General features: G+C 40.2%; 1 protein-coding gene across 1 annotated transcript in view; it reads right to left on the bottom strand.

Annotated features, from left to right (window-relative positions):
* Positions 1-16,666, bottom strand: part of eys (eyes shut homolog) — a 433,237-nt gene that overhangs the window by 203,208 nt on the left and 213,363 nt on the right. The window contains exons 25-27 of the mRNA XM_036583442.1: positions 16,213-16,384; positions 12,398-12,476; positions 7,614-7,813 (exon numbers count right to left, since the gene is read on the bottom strand). Of these exons, the coding sequence (XP_036439335.1) occupies positions 7,614-7,813; positions 12,398-12,476; positions 16,213-16,384 (451 nt within the window). The remainder of the gene's footprint in view (positions 1-7,613; positions 7,814-12,397; positions 12,477-16,212; positions 16,385-16,666) is intronic.

Here is a 16,666-nt window from a genome sequence, read left to right as displayed (position 1 = left end):
ACGCTGTGGGAAAAAAAAAACTCGGACTGCCAAAATAAAACCTTCCCTTTAAAGAACGATGAAAAAGAGCGGTTATGACTTGTCGTGCCATAGCCTGGAGCCTGCCAGGAAAAGCAAACATTCAAAAGAAGAGGGGGGGAGAAACGAATCGGAGACATATGGCCACATATGCTTGTGGAAACTGTACCTCCCAGATGGTGCTCAAGCTGAGAAACACCTCATTAGTGAAAAGTTTGTCAGAAAACAGCGAATGTTAAAGCAGCTCATGAAATTATTAAGATGAGTTTCAATTATCTGACTGCACGTGGAGAACACACGGGCGCATCGCAGGCTCTGTTAGCATATGGTGACCATAACGTACAGAATGAAGGTATCTGCACCTGCTTTGAGGCGACAGCCATTTCATCCGGACTGTGTTACAGTGTGTCCTCACCTTTAGAGAAGATATGCTGATTTGTTGAAAAATGTCACATGTTAATGATCTACCTTAAAACTACAGTGTCTCAATACTCAGGTATGACAACCCTTCAATTCCATCCAATTATCTAGATGTTTATCAATATCAGTGCAGTTCATTCGTTCATCCATCTGTGAGGTTTAGTCTCACTGCAATGCAAAGGCCAAATCACACACTTCCACCTTCAGTACAGTGTTAGAAATAAAGGTTCTGTTCAGGTACACTTTTCATTCATCACAGTACAATCAGTGTAAATGTTCCCTCAAAGCTCCAACAGTGGTTTTAAGGTCTGATTGTGAACCTTAAATAAGTTTTTCCAGGTGAAAAGTTCGTATTTGTACCTTTTCATAACCGAATGTTTTAAACAGAACAGTAAAATAAAAGCCTGGAGACGAGACGGGGTGTGTGGAGTCAGTACAGCTTAGAACATATCATTTCAGTGGATTATGGTTCAGTTATGTTCCCTGACTGAAGGTACTGAGATGGACCCTTGAAGGTCCCACCCCAGTGACTAGAGGGGCACTGAACAAAAAAAGTCAGGTTCAGATTTGGGCCTCTTTGGCTGCGTTCACATTACAAGCCTCATTGTTGAATTCTGACTTTTTGCTTTAACTTGGTGGTTCACATTAGTGTAGTTAAGTTTTTCAAATCTGTCATTAATGTGAACAAATCGGTGCCCTGAAATGCTGGCAGATGTATATTTGCAGATAATTTGGTTTGATTCATTTCTTACAGCAAGCAAGATTATCTGCCAATCTAGTAAAATAACTGGACTTAGTAAATAACTCAAAACAGAACAGTAAAACTAGAAACGGTATTATTTTATAACAAGCTTACAACGATCTCAACATGAGAAATATTAGATCACGGGTACTCAATCCTGGTTCTGGAGATCTCCCACCCTGGAGAGTTCAGATCCAACACACCTGGCTTTAATATTCAGATGCTCCTTACGGCCTTCATTATTTGGATCAGGTGTGTTTGATTAGAGGTGGAACTAAGCTGTCCACCTCTAAAAGTTTCACAGAATGTTATAAGCAGATTTGCCCTAAAACCTATTTTTGTCCAATCAGTTCATGGTGGGGGGATACATGCAGGGGGTTTGGGGCAAAATAGCCCCCAAAGAAAACTTATTATTTCAGATTTTCCACTATTTTCCATCATCATCATTCCATATAAACTCAGAAGACTCGTGTAGGTTCACTGGAGGTTCTGGATAGTAAATAAAATGTCTATATTTGTGTTGTAGTCATGGCGACCCCTGGTTCCTATTACCACCACTGTAAAGACATCTGAACCATTTCACACCAAACCACTCTGAATCACTCTGATTACATCTGAAAAATTAAACTGAATTGGTGGAATTCCTCTTCAAGACTATTTCACTTACTAGGATTACACGTCTGCAGTGGAGAAAAGCAGTGAAAAGCAGAATTTACTACTCACTTGGCATCTCCTCATTTGCTCTGAGCTTCTTCCCGGCTCCACTATTTCTCTGTAAGGCCTTACACGTGTGGTATAGTCAGTAGGCGCAGTTGTATGCGGTTTGTATCATTAGCTATAACCATTAGCGAGAACCGAACATTAATTTAAGGCTGCAAGAGCATGTAATGCCTGTTGTGTTTTGTGCTGTGCCTGGTCTTATACATATGAGCCTTTAGAGTCCACTCAGCTCATAAGCAAACGGTTATTGATCATCCTGATGGCCTCGGGCACAAAGTCGTCTTCCAACAGGCTGACTGACATCCAGGGCAGAGATAACAGAGACCCAGGGGCAGCAGTTCAAAGACACAGTGGAGGACATGATGAGGGCCAAAGGGTCAAGACTTCTTCTCTCATTTGAGCCGAGTGTAGCTGCTAAGCCAAGGGTTTTTGCTTACATTTTTCCTACAGAATATCTGAGGGTTGACAAGTAACAAGCAGTGAAGAACATGATGTGAGATTATGGATCTGACCCGCTAGAACACTGTATTGTGAACGTAGCTGATATTCTGCCCTGCTCTCGAGCCAATGGCGATGTGCTTTTGGGTATATTCCACTTTAACACATTCAGTATAATAACCACCTTAATGGTTAAATGTTCGGCTAAATAGGAGTTTGACTAAAGCACGCCGCCACTGGACTCTGGAGCAGTGGAAACGTATACAGTGGAGTGATAAATCAGCTTCTCTATCTGTCAGTCTGATGGACGAGTCTGGGTTTGGCGAATGCCAGGAGAACATTACCTGCCTGACTGCACTGTGCCAGCTGTAGAGTTTGGTGGAGGAGGGATGATGATATGGGGCTGTTTTTCAGGGGTTGGTCTAGAACCCTTAGTTCCAGTGAAGGGGAATCTTAATGCTTCAGCAGAACAAGACATTTTGGACAATTGTTTTCTTTCAACTTTGTGGGAACAGTTTGGTGAAGAACCTGTTCTGTTCCAGCATGACTGAGACCCAGTGAACAAAGCAGCTCCATAAAGGCCTGACTGGGTGAGTTTGGTGTGGAAGAACTTGACTGGCCCTCACAGAGCCCTGACCTCAACCCCATCAGACACCTTTGGGATGATCTAGAACGGAGATTGTGAGCCAGGCCCTCTCGTCCAACATCACCAATGCTCTTCTGGATGAATGGGCAGAAATTCCCACAGACTCTCTCCTAAATCTTGTAGAAAGATTCCCAGAAGAGTGGAAGCTGTTGTAGCTGCAAAGGGGGACCGACTCCATATTAACGCCTATGGATTTAGAATGGGATTCATAAGAGCTTCTGTAGGTGTCCCAACACTTTTGTCCATACAGTGTATTTAAGACCTATATACATACATATCCAACATTATTTTGCATTTGAGGTCCGCTAAGCATGCTTTAGTATGTTTATACAGCAAAAACAGCTTTCAAACTGTTTCTGAATCTTTATGTCTTAGAATAAAATAAGCTGTGGCTTTAAGACTGACGTATGTAAATGTACTCTGCTCTCATTGGCTGCTCTGAATTGTGCCTCATTCAAAAAGCTGGGTTTTCAGGACATAGCAAAGCAATCAAATCCAAAACAGGCTTTTTTGTATCTTAGTCTCTCTGTATGGCCCGTACAGGATGGGGAGTGAATGGTAAGTAAACTGTTTTTACTTCCTACATCAAACTGCTCTATTTAAAACTTTGAAAGGCCTTAAATTTCTTCAATTAAACATAAGACATTTTAAGACTCTTCCAGCAGCCGGAAAATGTTTACGGCCTAGCGTGAGGCCTGAGATCAGCGCAGCACCAGTAGAGCTTTCAAACGTGGAGGATCAGAAGGGTTACTGGTGCAGCTTGTTCTCTACTACATAAGCCATGTCAATGTTGACACGACTTATGAACCACATGGAAGAGGAATAGCAGGCAAAGTACAAACAGTGTTGAAATAAAGTGATGCCTTCTCCAAAGCGCCCCCAGGGCTTTCGGTGCTGCCGCTAGACGGCTGTCTCAAAGCCATGCCTAAAGCAAGCTACAGAGTCTGGGGCCAAAAGTATGCGGAGAAAAGAGAGTCTGTAAGAGCAGCAAAGCATCATTTCAGCATTTCACTGCTGTAATTAACCGAGAACTCGTACCAGCGCTGGTTGTGAAATCTTAATGAACAAGGAAGCTGTGCGTGCCGTGTGTCTGTGGCTCAGGCCTCCAGTCTTTGATAACTACCGGCACACCACTGTTCATAAAGGCACATAATTAAAACTTTTCTTTAAATAAAAAAAAAAATTTTACTGACAAAAAAGGACCTTTAAAACCAACTTCCACAGATTACATTTCTCAGATTCCTTTAACATGTTTTCCACCCTTCGGTTCCATCCAATTCAACATCACTGTCATTATACCAGCTCAGCTGAATAAAAAAAAAATCCTGCTATGTAGACTCTATGGTTCAAAATGCATGTTACACACAACCTTTTAAGTGAATCTCACGCCTGGTTCTCATTGTTCACATTTCAAAAGACGTACAGTGCTATGCTGAAGTCAGAGACCACCCTTTATTTAATATCAAGTCAAAACAGCCACAGAGTACAGGTTATTTATATTCAACATCAGGGAAAAAGCAGAAAACAACACAGAAGCCTCAACAGCTAAATCCAGTCTCAGCTGTGAGAGTCAGTGAGTCACTCTTTATCTTTATTCCAGCTTCCATTCCTTTCAGGAGACTCACTTTCAGCTCCTCAAACAATCTGCAGACACACCTCCAAAGTTCAGTCTTAGAAGCTGGTTGATGATTTTCTGAAGTAATCAAACACATTCAGTGGTGTTGAGGTCTGGACTCTGGGGTGGTCAGTCCATCGTTCAGCTTCTTTGTTTGATGTGTCCGTCTCCTTTTCTCAGTGAGGTTCTTCTTGACAGCTACACATCCTTTCAGACCCACAGCGCTGAGTCGTCTTCTCACAGTGGAAGGATGGACAGAAACACCTGTGGATGTTTTCAGATCTGAAGCAGCTTGATTTTCTCCTCTCTCTCAGAGATGAAAGCTTTAAGTGCTGTTTATCTGATGGGGGCAGTTTTGGGGTCTACCGGGTCTTCCAGGTGGTTGTTAGGAGGCACATGTTCTCTGTGGATGATGTCATGATATCTTGCCTACTTGTTTACTTTGGGACCAGTAAAGTGTCTGTCTGTCTGTCTGTCTACTCAGAAATATCTCCTGAAAAATGATTCACTTCTACATAACGACAGTTTTGATTACATAAACAAAGGGGGTCTCTGACTTCTACAGACTAGTAGGGTACATTTTTTATACAAACAACTCAAATTTTCAGTTAATCAGATACATTATAATTAATAAGATATTAATGAAATAATTAGTAAGGTATTGTATAACCTGCCACCATTACCAGAGAGGAGAAAAAAAACAAACAAACAAACAATTACGACCAAACTACTTTATCTACCTTATCTACAGGGCTTCCATACAAACCATATGTAGACAACAAAGGTTTATATTTCATTAGTTATATATTACTTAGATGTTGCGCTTCTGTTTATTTGAATAAGAGTTTTTAACCTCTTATTCTCCAGGGTATATTTTGCTTTGTCCATATGAATTTTCATGACCAAATCGTAAGGCAAATTATTCAGTAACTGCATGAAATAAATGTACATTTTTATTTTTATCTATTTATTTATTTGAAGTAAATGTTCTCCTCTAATTAACAGAATGTGTTGTATGATCACACATATTGCTATATGCTTACAATTTGCTGCTGAAAGCCAAAAATCTTAGACGCTCTTTGTATTATTTTATAAAAATAATGTTTATAGAGCAGATCAATGAAGAGATGCCATCTGTTTATAGTTTATAGCCCAGATTTGTGGAAAAATGGGTCGACTTTCAGTAGAAAAAAAAATTGTGAGTTCAGCTTCTTTTATTATAAGGGTTTAAAACTACATCACCCATCTATTTGACTGGAAAGAAGACAGTTACAGCTCTCATACGACCCCCACCTTTAGAATGTAGCTTATGAAATATGAAAGTTATGAAGAATACGACAAAGTGCGTTTTGGAACCACCGGTGGTCTCAAGGAGTTGAAGAGGTTAATTTGGATGGTCCACTGTAGATGCTTTGTAGATACTCTGTCTTTAATTAACCTTCAACGAAATATCAATGAGTGTGTTTACATGCACTCAATAATCCAATCATAATCAGATTTCTGCAGTTATCTGATTATTCAAATGGTTGTGTAATTACTCCGGTCTTATTAATAAATCCAATAAAGAGGCTGGATTTTAGCTCAGTAATCAGATTTCTCGTGTAAACTATTTGAGATTTCTCAGTCTGAGCATGTGTGAAAACAGACGGCGGTACCTGAAATAAGCAGCAAAACACTTTTGGAGCAACACTGAAACCGACTACATGATTGACGAAATGAAGGATCTAAATATTCTTCATCTTCTAGATGATGTATGTTCATATTTTCAGGTAAAGTGGGTCGATCATTTAAAAAAAAAAACCCTCATGAAGTTTGACTTTTACGTTACGTCACATCTTCTTCTGTGAGTTTATTGGCTGGTTGTAAAGCAGAAATCTGATTACTGTCTGACTCATGTAGACCTGGTAGTTTGCCACTACCTGATTATTCAGGTGCATGTAAACGTGTTGATCGGATTACAGACTAAATCTGATTTTCTGCAGTTATCGGATTATTATGTGCATGTAAAGGTACTCAATGAAATGCAACTGAACTTGAAGTTGAGTGTGAGAGACTCTATTAAATCTAACCTTAAGCCTAAACCAAACCCTAACCCTACTTCTTAACCTAACCTAACCATAACTCATTTGAGAATCAACAGAAAGTTTGTGAAGTATCTGTAGATCATCTGTAGGGGACCACTGAAATTATGCGTGACCCCTAATTCACATGAATAACTGTCAAAATATTAATTAATACAGAAGTGTGAGTCAGCAGTGCGAATACTATTCAACTGCGCAGTGCAGGACGCACTGTAAGTGAAAGTCAGGGCTCTTGTCATGGCTATGAAATAGTGTCACTGCATCCCAATAAAAATTGCTCGTCGCTCCGACTTTTACACTGTGTTCCTACCGGACGCCAGCCACCGAACGCAGGCCGTAATGCAATTAGAGCTCAAGCCATTAAACCACCAGCCATTTCAAAATGAAAGTAAGTACTGAGAGTGACGGGGCATTTGTTCCCCATTTGAGGAAAATCAATCCAATGAGCTCTTGTTTGGGCAGACAAGGCGTCCTCCGGTCCATCAGTCTGTCTGTGCGTCTGTCTCAGGATGGGGAACGACAGCCAGCATTAGCGCTTGGCTAATTTGTGGGTCTGGACACAGGGGGAGGAATTAACCCACCAAAGACATTGTATTACGCCTAAAAGGGCATAATGAGTGAGTGCTGGGTGGGTGAGTTTGGTGCTACACCACCCCCACGGTGCTGTTTTACTCCAACACACTCAAACGATCGCGCCACAGCAGCTGCTTCATAATCATCACTCTGGCAACCCAGCAGACCTCTAATTGGACAGAAGAGAGGAAAACCGATCGGGATTGACGCCCCCCTCGATGAGGCCGGAATTAAGATGATACATACAAACCCGTCACTAAACATGACTGCGGCTAAAACTAGATGCTTGCAGACTGGAGGCAAAAGCAATTACGGCCTTCTGTAAATCAGAGATTCAAAAGACGAGAACCGTGGCTTCACCTGCATGTGAAATTGGATCCTGGGCCATCCAGGCAGGTCCCGCCGTTAAAGCAGAGGGAGAAATTCGTAGGCCTCTGCAGGCACACGTCTAAGTCCACCTCGCACTGTCTGCCGCTGTAGCCCTCGGTGCATATGCAGGCGTATTTGTCGACAAGGTCCACGCAGGAGCCCCCGTTCAGGCAAGGCCGGGACTGGCAGTCCTGGAAACGAGACAAGATAACTACATCACACTCTCAGAAATAAAGGTACTAAACTGTCACTGGGGTGGAACCCTCAAGGCTCCATCTCAGTACCTTTAGTCAGGGAACATAACTGAACCATAATCCACTGAAATGATATGTTCTAAGCTGTACTGACTCCACACACCCCGTCTCGTCTCCAGGCTTTTATTTTACTGTTCTGTTTAAAACATTCGGTTATGAAAAGGTACAAATACGAACTTTTCACCTGGAAACACTTATTTAAGGTTCACAATCAGACCTTAAAACCACTGTTGGAGCTTTGAGGGAACATTTACACTGATTGGACCTTGATGAACGAAAAATGTACCTGAACAGAACCTTTATTTCTAACAGTGTAGTGACAGGTCTCCATTCACTAACTTAGCCTGGACTCACCTTTGAGCTATTAAATGGAAAAGCTAGTCTCTTCCCTCAAATGTAGGCCATCAACAAGACATGTCTAGTGTCTGAAGCTTGCTTATCTAGTCTTCCACTGGAGCGATTAGGCTAATGTAGCTAACAAGCAATGAAAGCTTACACTGACCAACTGGTATTGAATAAAATTGGAAACATAAATCAGTCCTTGCTGCTACTACTGTTTTTAGACCTGCAACTACTATATATTTAATTTGAGTATTCTGTTAAATATTATTTTGAATATTCAAGTATTCCATAAGGATAGAATTAAGAAAGTTCAAGACACATTTGTTAATATTTCTATGATTTATTGTTGGTTGGCGTCTTTGTATATATTCCATAACTTATTTTGATTTTTTTTTTTTTCTTTTAAATAAACTTAATTAAACCACTAAAAAAATATTTAGAAGCAACTATTTTCATATGATTTGGCACAAAATGCTAATCTGGGGGATCCTGCCCAAACTGGCAACACTGAACAGGGGAAATAAGCATCATTTTGACCTTATAGTAGAAATTAAATCAGGCCTTTTGGTCAATTCACGTCTGTGAATAGGCAACAGACGACGTTTCAAACTCTACATTCGGCGTGTTGTAGCTGAAGCAGGTTTTCTGATCTAAAACACCTCTGATCTACATCTGATCTACCTCCACTCGGGACGGAAATGTATCTGGATTACATCTGCCATTAAAACTGTTACTATCGCCTCAAACTAGAGCCCTAAAACATAACTCAACAGGTCAGAGCTTCTGACCATCACTGAAAGACCAAAAATCTTTGCATAAAGTACAAACTTTAGACTCCTGAGTGCTACTGGTGACTAGCTAACACTTAATAAAGCATTAAAGAACAGCCTGTTTCACATTTGACTGATTTAAATTGGTGCATGGAAGGCTGTGGATTCATAAAAGAGGCCAAAGTATTAATTATTTGTATGGCTCAATAGTTTAGAATGTTTTATTTACTCATTTATTAGTTATTTATCCAATTTATCCAATTTTATCAAATATTCATTGCAGTCCTACTGTTTCTAATTCATATGTATTGATATTTTAGACATTTGGTGCCATAAACCACAAGTTTTTTGAGATTATTTAACAACCCAACCCAGTTTGCGGTGACTGATTTAGGCGTGCAGTGAACATTAGCCTCACAGCTTCGGGGCAAAACTAAACACGCTAACTTTGAATGGTAAACGTGTTAGTTAATAGATTATAGCTGGAATATAGGGAATAAATGTGATATTTTGCCAAACTATCAGTTTAATAACAGCAGTTCAGGTCATTGGAAGTGTCCATGTTATACAAGCACAAACCTCAAAAATTCCACTTTCCTGCTATATCCTTCAGTTCCATGACAACATCCTGTGATTTACGACAGCCTGATTAAATTAGAGCCCTAATTCTAATTAATCCCCCCAATCTAATAATGATTTAATGGGGAAAATCCGAGGCTTAGGGAAAGTGCATCCTATAGAATGAGTCATTAGGTGGAGAAGGCAGGAGCTAATGATTTACTCCGTTGGAAGTTCCCTCGTAGCCCTCGCGAGCAGCCCATTGTTTCATCTCCAGGGTACATTTGAGGCTGTGGTGGGCTTTAAATCAATTAGGCATTACAGCAAGCACTTGCCTTCTAATCAGGACTGTGTACAGTGCTTTCATGATGCTTTAGCTCCCTACACTCGTTCTGTAGGAAAGTCAATACAGTCTAAATCCGGAGTCGCGTCAAACAAAGCACGTCATTCAAGTCTGCGGCGCTAGTTGGGTTATGATGTATTGTCTATAAGGCTCGTATTGACAGTCGGTAATGATGAATAATTACACTGCATAATTACCGCAGCAGCGGTGGTCCCAAAGTCTCTTGGGAGAAACGCAGAACAGTCCACTGAAGAAGACAATTATATGTTTTATAGACAATTATATATATACATATATATATATACATATAGATGTTGGATTATGGGCTTGTGGGTTTCATGTAAGAGAGGTTTTCAAAAGAAAGTTCTGATTCTTATAGAAAGAAACAGTGAAACAGCTGTTAGCCATCCTTACCAGATCTCCGCTACTGTTGAATAACACGTCTGTATAAAAGGGCAGGAGCTAATCTCTCTGCTTTGTTTCAAGAGATTATGGACCTTTCAAAGAAGCTTATGGACCTGTCAAAGAAGCTCAAACGAACATAAGCCTCCAACATATCTGACCTTTTCATCTTCACATTTTCAGGAGAGTTTAGGGCAGAAATCTAGACCAAATGTCATGTTTTAAAGTGTCAGCGAAAACATTCATTTTTTAAAAGCACTGATTTGAAATATCTCAGTAACTGTAGTTCATGTGTGTTCTAAAATACACTGTATGGCCAAAAGTATACTGAGTTCAGGTGTTTCAGCCACACCCATTGCTTATTATTATGGGTATTATTATTATTATGATGATGAAGTGCAGGCTAGTTGTTTCCAACTCCTGGATAGTATTTCCCCAAAATATCCTGCCTTCTGCTTCTCTGAATGACCGGTTCATGATTCCTATGATCTCCATCCATCCTTCAGCTCTTCTTCCTCTTTGACCTTCATCTCTTCCAAGCATGACGGTCTTTTCCAATGAGCTGTTTTTTCTCAGAATGTGTCCAAAATGAGTGCTTCAGTTTGGTTACCAGGGCTCTGAGCGAGGGGTCAGGCTTGATTTGTTCGAGGATCCACTCACTTCTTTTCTTTGCCAAACGAGGAACTCTCAAAAGTCTTCAACATCAAAGTTCAAAATGATCACAGAAGTGGCAACAGAATTCAGCTGCACCGAAGAAGAAAACCACCATCGCTAACAGGTGGATAAAATCAAGCACATAACCATGCAGTCTCCACAGACAGGCACTGGCAACAGAATGGGTCCTACTGAAGAGCTCAGTGGCTTTAACCCCTTAAATGGCCAGGGTTTTATTACACACTCTGGTACCACTTCAGAATAAGACCACCCTTATAAAGCATTTATGAATGGTTTCATATTAGTTTGTCAATGGTTAATAGGTCATAAACATTTTAAAGATCATAAATAAGCAGTTGTAACAGGGCAAAAGTGAGCCGTCATATCTGATGTATCAGTCATGAAGCGGACAGGGTGAATACTGACTGACGGAGAAGACAAAGTAAAATCAGTAAACATCAAAACCTGAGGTTTAAGAGTATAGATGAATGTGGGTTCACCATGAGGAAAACAGGTCACTGTGGCTCTTTTATTTACTTATTGATTATTTTACGGTCTTTAATAAACTAATTTTCAACCTTTCATGAACGCTTTATAAGGGTAGTCTTATTTTAAAGTGGCACCCGGATTTCTATAACTTAGGAATAGCTCAGCCAGTTTGCACTGAAGTCCCTGTAGTTACTGAATAATAAGCCTTGGTATGTAATAAGCCTGTCATAGGATGTCACCTTCACCACAAGTCAGTTTCTGTCCTGCTAGGTCTGCCCTGGACAACCGTAAGTGCTGTTACTGTGAAATGGAGGTGTCCAGGAGCTACAACAGCTCAGCCACAAAGCGGCAGACCACTCAAACTCACAGAGTGGGCCGCTGAGTGTTCAAGCATGTAAAAATAGCCTATCCTCTGTTTCATCACTCACTACAGAGCTCTAAACTGCCTCTGGAAGCAACATCAGCACAAAAAATGTGTGTCAGGAGCTTCACGAAATGGGTTTCCATGGCCAAGCAGCTACACACAAGCCTAAGATTACTATGTGCATCGCCAAGCGTCGGCTGGGGGGGTGTAAAGCGCCTCCACTGGACTCTGAATATTTTAAAAATACTGATGAATTGAGTCGGTTTTATTAACATTAATATACATAAAGTGTGCGCTGTGCGACTATATAATCTCAGGAAATATAAATATTGTATTGGCCAATACGAAATAGATGGATCAGATCAAGGAGGGCAAAAAAACAGGCAGGTACGTCACCATTATTTTTATTATCATTATTACTTATCAATTCCCTGTGCATTTTTCACATGTGACAGAAAGCTTGCCTTGGGAAAACCTGGAAAATGTGTTATTTGTATGCAGGACAGTAATAAGTACCTATTACAGAACCAAACGTACTGTAAACCACACAGCCATCATCCCGTACTTGAAAAACAAAGCTTGAAGAGTATGAGACTTACATCAATATTAGTCTCGCATCTGCGGCCGCTCCATCCAATCTCGCACTGACAGTCGTAAGCGTCGATCCCGTCCGAGCAGCTGGCATGAAGAAAGCTTCGGTTAATGCTCTCCGACAACTTCAAACTCCATTTTTATGCGCCATGATTTATTAGAGGTGATTGTGCACCCAGATGAGGCCACCAATCAAGAGCCCTGGCAGATGTCTATCTAGGCCTCACCTGCTCCCAGACAGGGATGCTTTATACACCTGGGATTCAATACAGTTTAAATCTAGCCTCTTTAAGAGATCATTCCAAAATCACCTGCATTATCTGAGACATACATTCATTATTATTATTACATTATTATTAATATTATTACATACATTATATACATAATATTCATATATACGTTCTAGATGTTCTACCATATCGGCGCTGAATTAAAGCTTCATCAGGAGTTCAGTAAGATATTTACACTGGAATAAATACATCTGTCCTGCAGGTACTGGACTGCAATCAGCTAATGATTAAATACAGCCCTTGAGTACATGGGATTAAGTCCATATCCTCCACAGAGGGCACACTTAAAAAATAGCGTTCTTCTGCAAATTTTTGTGCACAATTTCTGTTCATTTGTTTAGTTTAACCCTCTACTGCACGGTGTTGCCATATGGCAACAATTACTTCATCTTAATTTTACTAAAAAGCAGTAATAATAATCTGTGTTTTCTTATTTAATTGTGGAAAAGGGTCTTTTACCTTGAAAGGACAAATACTTTAGGACATCACATGACCAGGAATTTTTATTATGATGTTGTTACTACCACAATTACAATTGAAATTGAATTAATTTCCAATATTTGTAAATACTGGGTCGTACATTTCGCTAAGTATAAGTTGGAATTGTTTAGTCTTGTTTTCAATAAAAGGATGGTTTTAGAGAAAGATCAAATTTTATGGTGCTTTTTTATTTATTTATTTTTTTTACGTTTTATGGTACGATTGTGCATTGTTGCCAAATGGCAACAATCTACCAAATAACCCACCAAATTTTTAGAAATAATTTGTTTCAAATATTTCCACTATTTAAGCAATATCAAACAACAAAAACACATTAAAACATTAGATCATGTTTAAGTAATAATTCATGCAGTAGAGGGTTAACATGTTGGGAGTAAAATATTAAATGTGCCATAACATTTGATTTTTCTATGTATTATTTTGCTTTGAATTGCGCATGTTAAAATGAACTTACTGGCTGTTTTTATTGGAAATTTAAAGAATAAACATCTCTGGGCTTAAAGGGAAACTCCACCAATTTTGCAAAATTACTTAATTATTCAATGGTTTAGATGTAAACAAAATCATTCAGGGTGGTTCGGTGTGAAATGCGCCTTTCTAGAGAAATTTACCGAGTCAGAATTGTTCACCACTATAGTACTAGGAACCAGACGTCTGTAGCATTTAATGGCTCTAAAAGCTACATTGCATTAAGTTATTACACAAAATGGTTATGAATGCTTCCTGAGACATTGATTTGTGATAGTTTTGTTATAAAGTTTTGGCCTAAAACGTATTTTTAGTATAAAGTTTAACTCCAGGTTTAGCTCCGTGTTTCCTCTCAAAACCGCATCTCAGCTGAGATCAATGCACACAGGCTAACGTGCTTTTGTCACCTGCAGCTATGGCCATTTAACACGGCTAACGCCAGCAACAGCTTCTGTTTACAGCTCATTTTTACTGTCTTCTCTCCTATTTCGGACGTATGCGGAAGACTTTGAGGAGGTCTGTTTCCAAAATGTCATAGAGCCAAATTGATTTGAACCAGAAAACACAAATGAGTTGCAGCAGCTTAAAGAAAAGAGAGAGAGAAAGAGAAAGAGAGAGAGAGAGAGAGAGAGAGAGAGAGAGAAAGAGAGAGAGAGACAAAAGGGAGAGAGAGTGAACCTGCCGGTGTCGACGCAGAGCAACCCAGAGCGAATGGAAATAGGTGGTGTCAACAACAAACTAGTTGCTATTATACTTAGCAGTTTATGAGGTCGGACAGCGAGTTAGATAGTTGTTTTATTGTGTGGCCCACGTTAGACGGTCTGTTTTAAGCTAACGGCTAACGGTGATACACGCATGGTGACTAACGACGACTAACTTATTCACTCACAAACATTTCTCATCTTTGGTTCCACATGTAAGTTCACTGGTCTTACTGGAGAGCAGATAAAATAGTGATATTTGTAGTGTAGACATACAGACGTCTGGTTCCTACAACTACAAATGGTGAACAATTCTGACTCTGTACATTTTTTAAAGGCGCATTTCACACCAAACCACTCCGAATGATTTTGTTTACATCTAAACCCTTCAATAATTAACTCATGATTTTCAGATTGGTGGCGCAACTCAATTCAGCAAAACTATCATTTGAAACTAGCTAGTGTGAAAGATATCCTCATCTATCTCGTATTTCTTTTTCTCCCTCAAGGTCCAATTTTATGGTGGCTTTATGTACCAAAATCGGTCATAATTCATTTTACATGACCATTTTCTAACCTCTCTTTATCCCTGAGAGTTTCTATACCTTCTATACTGATGCATATATACATCGCTGACCTCTGTTTTGATTGGCTGTACTGTATTGCGCCTCGTTCAAAAAGCAGTCCAGGCTGAAACACCGCTTATAACTTCACCGGCAGTGGGCGGGGCTAAACTGCTGTATGACATTACAAAAAAAGCTAGGCTGCTCCGTTTGCGTATCTTCGCTGTCCGAAGAAAACAAGTCTCTCCAAAATAGGAACTTTACAGGAGAAGGCAAAGCACTCTCACCTTTCAGTGTAAGTCAATGTAAAGAGCTTTTATTCTAATTGATTTTGGAGCATTTTTGTTGGTCCATTCATGAAATCTTCACACAATCTAAAGGACAGGTGTGTTGAAAGAATGTAGAAAATTGAAAAATGAGAAAAATTGAGATACATGGTTTTCATTGGACAGTGACAATATGCATATCGTCGCTGTCCAAAGGAAAACAAGCATCTCCAGAATAGTAACTTTACAGGAGAAGGAAAAACACTCTTTACCTTTAATGTAAGTCAATGTAAAGAGATTTTATTCCAAGTGACTTTAGAGCATTTCTGTTGGTCCATTCATCATGAAATTTTCACACAGCAGTGTTGAAATGGAAAAATCGACAAAAATGGAGATACATGGCTTTCATTGGACAGCGACGAAATACGGACTGTTTTGAAACTTCGGCAGTGTTTACATTTTATACATCTTAGAAACCCTTTCATTTAAGGAAGTGAGGAACATTAGGTTTCCTTTGATAGAGGCTCTCAGTGAAGACTTTTGGTGCACGAAAGCAAACGGCTAGCCACCAAATTGCAGCCATAATGCTACTTCATAATGCTACTTGTGATAACACCCTCCTTCTCTATTGTGTTCTACTGCTTTTACCTGAAGGCACCAGCCGCTGTACTATAGTTGTACTCAATTTAGCTGTTCCGCATCGCTACATGTACTGAGAGAGCGCACAGCCCATCTGAAACACTCAGCATTAGAGGCTTCGGGGGCTCTGAAAGTCACATGTTGAACTTGGCCCGAGACACGAGGAGCCAGAAACAGGTGGTAATGACTAATTCCATCTTGTTTGCAGAGTCGTGGCAGACTGGCAAACGGCTAATTGAGACCGAGTTGACAGGGAGTCATGGTGTGTTTAATTGGTCCTGAAAAGCTCACAGGCTCCGCCACGTGTGGCCGCGCCGTGATGGCCAATTAGAAAGCACTTCATCATGTGGCTGTGAATGCGCTGCGTTTGATAGGGTGCAGACAGACTCACGCACCTCCCGTGGACGCAGGGGCTCGAGGCACATTCGTCAATGTTGCTGGCGCAGTCGGAGCCCATGAAGCCGTTGGAGCAGAGGCACTGGTAGCCGTTGGGGCCGTCCACACACCTCCCGCCGTTATGGCACGGGCTGGACAGGCACTCGTCCACGTTCAGCTCACACCACGTACCTTGGGGGGATCAGAAGGTCAATCAGCTTCATTTTGTATTTAGATCTTTTTGCAAAACAAATTTCAAGACTTTAAGCAAAATTTCAAACACAAATGGAAAATGAGAGATAAAATCGGCAAAATTATTTCATTAAGATGGTATAACTTACTTTGGAAAAATGTGTTTATGCTGAAAACACTGATACATTGGGGAAAACGTATAAATCAGTACACAAAATCAGGAGTGACTTATTAGCGTGGCTCTATTTTTTGCTAAAGTTTAATGATGAGAAAAATCTGAAT

This window comes from Colossoma macropomum, unplaced genomic scaffold (assembly GCF_904425465.1).
Source record: "Colossoma macropomum unplaced genomic scaffold, Colossoma_macropomum, whole genome shotgun sequence".
Lineage (NCBI taxonomy): Eukaryota > Metazoa > Chordata > Actinopteri > Characiformes > Serrasalmidae > Colossoma > Colossoma macropomum.
Note: the sequence above shows the minus strand (reverse complement) of the source record. Positions and strands in the feature narration are given on the sequence as shown.